Here is a 6,000-nt window from a genome sequence, read left to right on the forward strand (position 1 = left end):
GACATTTTAAATAAGTGTCACGTTCTTGAAATCTGTAATTGTTTAACTTGTGTGTTTGCTATTTACCTTGGGTGAAGTCACTGATCTCAGCTTTAGATCTGTGCAGATAATCCTTGACTTACAACATTTGTTAGCAACTGTTTGAAGTTACAATGGCACTGAATATATAGCTAGTCTTTGACTTACAACAGTTCATTTAGTGACCAATCAAAGTTACAGCGGCACTGAAAAAAGTGACTTATGACCGTTTTTCACACTTATGACCATTGCAGCATCCCCATGGTCACATGATCAAAATTCAGACACTTGGCAACTGATTCATATTTATGACAGATGAAATGTCCTGGGGTCATGTGATCCCCTTTTGTGGCAAGACTCACTCATCAACTGCCTTGCTTAGCAGTGGAGATTCTGGTCCCAATTGTGAAATACCAAATTATATCTAATTCCTCTGGACGCAGGAAAGAATGAGATGTGCTGTTATGCCAATGACAGTATTGGAAGAAAAAAAGGAATGAAAAGAGTAAGACAACTTGCCATAATTTGACCACTTCTTGGTACAATGGACTAAAACTCCCTAGCCAGCACAGAGCCCCATTTGGCAGCAGAATCTCTATTTGATTATGATAAGCGATATCTCTCTTACATATACTCAAACATGCATATTACACATACATGTACACACCCACCCATTGAGAAATTAAAAACAGTATGGCAATGAGTTAGTTATCTTTTGGCCTAAAAACAGATACTTCCTTGATTATTCTAAAACCTTATGGTGCATACCTACTTACCTATTCACTATCTTCCTTTCCTTTCCTTTCCTTTCCTTTCCTTTCCTTTCCTTTCCTTTCCTTTCCTTTCCTTTCCTTTCCTTTCCTTTCCTTTCTTCCTTCGTTCCTTCCTTCGTTCCTTCCTTCCTGCCTGTCTGATTTATATAGCCAGCTTCCCCCCCCACCTTGGTGTATTGCTCTCTGTACTACCCTATCTTTCCTGAGAAAAGTGAAGATAGTTCTTGTTTCCAGTGGCCTGACATCATGAAAGGGTAAAAGCAACTGCATATTTCCTCTCAGAAGATATATTTTTAAAGAAGAATATTTGTAGCTCAAGGTTGAAATGAGGGGTTCTTTGTGTTCTTTGAGCATGGTTGTTTTCTTGAAGATGTTTCATTATCCAAACTATGGAGCAGGGTGGCTCACATGGTTAGGACCAGGGCTTTTTTTCTCAGAGAAAAGGTGGTGGAACTCAAACGTGGCCACGCCCTCATCAAACCCTAGGACCGCCCCTTTAGAGAACAGGAATGCAAGTAAAATGTGGGAGGGGCTATTTCCGGTGCGGCCGGCCCGGAAAAAGGTGCCGGAACGCGGTTCCGCCGCGTTCCGGCTGAAAAAAAGCCCTGGTTAGGACACTGGTTTGGAGGTTAGCAAGCTTGCGTTCGAGACCCAAGTGCTGCCATGGGGTGGAGCAAGCTCCAGTCCTTCGCTCCAGCTCCTGCTGGGGACATGAAGGAGCCTCCAATTCAGAGGTAGGCAACCTTGGCTCTTTTATGACTCGTGGACTTCATGCTGGCTCAGGAATTTTGGGAGTTGAAGTCCACGAGTCATAAAAGCCAAGGTTGCCTACCCCTGCCCCAATTGGGCATCCTCTAGGCAAAGGTGATGTCACTGGTTAATCCTTTCAATGCAGAAGAGTCTTGGTGCTTCTGACACGAGTACAATGCAATTAGCCAAAGTTGATAACATCATTATTGCAGAATCATCAGTGCTGAACGTACTTCTAGTGCAAGCTCGGAGAGCACCAAGGATCCCTCAGATATATTTTTAAATGTGAAAATACCTTTCCTGTTAAAAAGAAGCAAACTGTACTATGGATTATGCCTTCTTGATTAGTTGTAACAAAACTAAAAAAAATGTTGTTGCAGTATATTCCCTTTACAGTTGATTTAGACTGCTATTTTCCGTAGTCATGTCAATATGAGTTCATGTTGGTGAGAAAAAGGCAATACGTTAGTTTTTAAAATTAAAAATGAAGAAGAAGAAGAAACAAAAGAACATAAAACTCTGGGATCCTTGGTGCTCTCTGACCTTGATTTTTTTTCTTGCATACATTTCATTACCAAACTATGCAACATCATCAATGCAGAATCCTGAGTGTAGAATCATCGGTGTAGAACATAAAACCTAGAGCATAAAATTGATTTATGTTCACATATGAATTGTGCACAGTTTATTGAATTAGGATTTACCCATCAAAAGGTCCTGCAAAAAAAAATTAGCAAGAAAATATGCTCAGTTGGGTTAGTCCAGTAGTTCCCCCCCCCCCAGGGCTTTGTCTGTCTATTGAAGCTGTTTGTCTCCTTGAGTTTTTCTTACCGTCAAGACAAATTACTTAAATTGAAGCATTGAGAAATAACAGCATTCTTGTCTTTTCTCAAAGTAGTTTTCTAACTAGCTCTCCACAAGGTGTCCAGGCTACACTTATTCCTTGACTTCTCATTAGCCTAGCAGTTTTTCAGGAGCATCCAGTTTTATTTAGGTGGCTGTTCTTCCTGCAGAAAGAAATCGTTCAGTTGTGGCATACTCTGATTGTTGCTGGTCACAGAGTAATTGTCTGCTTCCTTCATTTGAGACAACTACTGTATTTTTCTTAAACTGCAGGCTAATAATAACAGATTTGTTCACTTGAAACTGATGTCATGCCTTTGCTGATTGGATGAATCACAAGGGGCCATAAGAAGTTAGGCAGTTCATACAGCCAATTACTGAATTTGCAGAATCCTCAAATCTGACATATGTAACTGAAAAACAAGCAGTTAACCTCACAAGGAAGGACATTCAGACACCGGCTCATTCCATACAGCATTAACCTTGTGAACTCTCAAGCTTCTTCCTTCCGTTATATATTCAAGATGGACAGTATTTAATATTTATTTGCTATGTATATGTAGGGGTGTGGGTCTATACATATGTTGTACATAGTATGTTTAGGTGTGTGTCATGTATGTGTTTCATTTTGAGAGCAGGCAACTAAATTTCATTTTTGATCTTCTTCTTCTTCTTGTGCCATATTCGTTATCGGACGTTGGTGATCATGTTGGCGACCCTGTTTTTATCAGCAGCCACACAAAAAAGTGCTGCTGAGTTTTGTCCAAACCAGTCCCTTAGATTTTGAAGCCATGATGTTCTTCTTCTGCCTGGACCTCATTTGCCTTCAATCTTTCCCTAGAGGATTAAATGGAGTATGCCGTATTTTTCTGGGTGTCGCATCACATGTCCGAAATATTCTAATTTTTGTTTTTTAATTGTTTTGATGATTTCCCTTGGCTTTCCCAGGCGGCTTATCACCTCCTCATTTCTGATCTTGTCAACCCAGCTTATACGTAACAGCCGCCTGTAAATCCACATTTCAAAAAAAATCCACATTTCAAATGCTTCTAGTCTCTTCAGGTGGCCTTCTTTTTGATGTGTAAAAAAAATGACAGTAAAGGTTATCTTATCTTACCTTTTGGTGGCAAATGAAAATATATTGCAACCATAAATCATGGACATGCCAGTGCTTAAATGTCTTCCTTGGGAGGTTACTGCTTGTTCTTCAGCTACATATATGCTACATATGTGGGATTTGGGAGAATAACCACCTGTACCACAATTTTCAGAAGCTGAAGTTTTATTTGAAAAAAAAAAGGATTTTTTGTATTCCAGTTTTGGAAATAATAATCAGACATTAGTCTTCGATTTTAGTTGTTTCTATTTATTTTTTTTTGCCAATCCTGCAGTTTCCAGATGTCAAACCTCCAAATCGGGTTTTTTTTGGGGGGGGGACTATCAGGTATCTGCTCTGGTGGTAGCCATGAAAATAAATTTTGCTTTTTATTTATTTATTTATTTTTTAAAAAGTCTGAATATATATACATGTATTACACCAACATGCTTCCAAATGTACCTTTTGACTCCAATTCCAGTGTGGGAGTTTTACAGTATTCAGAGCTCCCTGAAAATGGAAAAGAAAATCTTTCTAAGATTTCTCCTTCAGTCAAGGTGGTTAAGCGCACTTAAAACACTTTGCTGTTTTGTAAAATACTCTAATGGTCTACCGAAGATCTGCCTTAAAATAAATTTTGGACCCTTCTGTGTACCCATTGCTTTCTTTCCAGGTTATCTAACCATTTTTGCTTTTTCAGAATGAGAGAGGCTAAAGTTGATATTGCCATTCTTGGTTATATCCTGGTTTTGTTTTGTGTTTTTCTTTTTAGGTTAATGTGCTAATGATTGGAAACACAAAGGGTCCATCTGGAAGAGCAGACCTTTTCCATTATAACTGTTCACTTTTGCGTGGGCGGGAAGAGACAACTGTCAAAATACAATAGACAATAGAAACATCAAAATACCCACAACACTTTGTTCTTTTCAGATTTCTTATGCAAGTCATCAGGCAGACGGATAATACTATATGAATTTTATAAATTAAACTCCAACGTGTTCCTGAGAACTATTAGCTGTAGAGTACCTAATAAATTGTAAAGATAAATAAGCTTCAAGAATAATCATGCTGTGTATTCACGTAATTGCTGAGGAACTCTGAATGAATCCCTTGTAAAATCCCTTTAATTCATAAGCCTTTCATTAATTTGATAGCAGATTTCATAGATGCCTTCATAAAAGAAGCTCCCATATATCTCTTGGGCTTAGAAGGAACTGAGCTAGAACATTTTTTTTTCCATACAATGAACGGAGACCTGGAAGTTGTTTTTCTTCCACTTTTTTCTTTTTTTTTATTTTAGGTACAATAAACTCTTTGACATGAAACTGGCTTTCCCAGGTTAAAATGTACTTGCTGTGAGATTGTGAGCTGTAACTTTGCAAATAAATCAGATGTTGCCAACAGATTAATTTATGGACTTGTTTTTTCCCCTCCCTTAGTGCAAGGACTCTGCCTGGAGATGAGGTGCTAACTGGAAGCCCTTTGCCCCTTTGCCTTGTACTTTTTTACTGGTTGCTATGGAGATCAAGGAAGAAAAAAAAGAACGAAAGCAAAGCTACTTTGCCCGGTAAGGATATAATGATCCAAATTTATTTTATTTTACTAGCAGTGTGATGGATTCAAAACTCATTCATAGTCTATTCTATTACTTATCTGAAGTAAATTCCATTAGGTCTATTGAAGTATATTCTCAGGTAAGAGGGTATGTTATTGCTGTAATGCAAAGTACAGGTCATCTGTACATTTTTTTAAAAATTGGGCAACACACAAAGCAAATTATTGTTTAGTTCCAAAAGCCTTTATCAGCGCTTAACATGATTTACATCTGTTTTATAAACAGAAGTGGTCAAGCTTGAAGTCAAATGTTCTAATCCTATAAATTCTATTTTAGAATTAACTCAAACCCTACATTCTTACAACTGCTGTCATTATTATCCATAGAAAACATTCATAAACTAAAATAACTCCATGGATAATTTTTCACAAGATTTAGAATATTAATATGCTTCACTAGAGATAGGCATTAGCTAAGAAAAACCTCTATTATTCATATCAGTGGGAAAATATTTTATTAAATCTGTCAGCATGCTTATTATTGTGTTTTGGTTAAATAAGCTTAGGACTATGCTGCTGTGTGCCCATAAACACTTATTTGGTGTTTACCCAAATTTCCAAAATTCAATTTGGAAGAAATATGACTGCTAGAATTTTAATTGTTTTCAACCAACTTTTGTAATTCATGAACAATGAATTTCAATGTTACTCTTTTCTCCAGTAATGCCAAAAAATGACATTCAGTATTTTGGCATATTAAAATACATTTATGTTTTAAATATGATTAATGGCAAAATGGTATTGATTGAAGAATATCCTTCACAGATAGCTCTGACAACTGTGGTCCATTCTCTGTTGTCAGTGGCCATGTTGTAGAATAAATTGCCATAGAGTTAAGGAAACTCCCTTCTTATTATTATTATTATTATTATTATTATTATTATTATTATTATTATTATTATTATT

General features: G+C 37.0%; 1 protein-coding gene across 1 annotated transcript in view; it reads left to right on the plus strand.

Moving 5' to 3' along the window:
• The window catches only part of NCOA7 (nuclear receptor coactivator 7), a 60,091-nt gene that overhangs the window by 9,445 nt on the left and 44,646 nt on the right, over nucleotides 1–6,000 (plus strand). Inside the window, exon 2 of the mRNA XM_029284514.1 lies at nucleotides 4,920–5,047. Within this exon, the coding sequence (XP_029140347.1) occupies nucleotides 4,998–5,047 (50 nt within the window). The 5' untranslated portion in view covers nucleotides 4,920–4,997. The remainder of the gene's footprint in view (nucleotides 1–4,919; nucleotides 5,048–6,000) is intronic.

The sequence above is a fragment of the Protobothrops mucrosquamatus genome, unplaced genomic scaffold (genome assembly GCF_001527695.2).
Source record: "Protobothrops mucrosquamatus isolate PMUCROS unplaced genomic scaffold, P.Mucros_1.0 scaffold673, whole genome shotgun sequence".
Lineage (NCBI taxonomy): Eukaryota > Metazoa > Chordata > Lepidosauria > Squamata > Viperidae > Protobothrops > Protobothrops mucrosquamatus.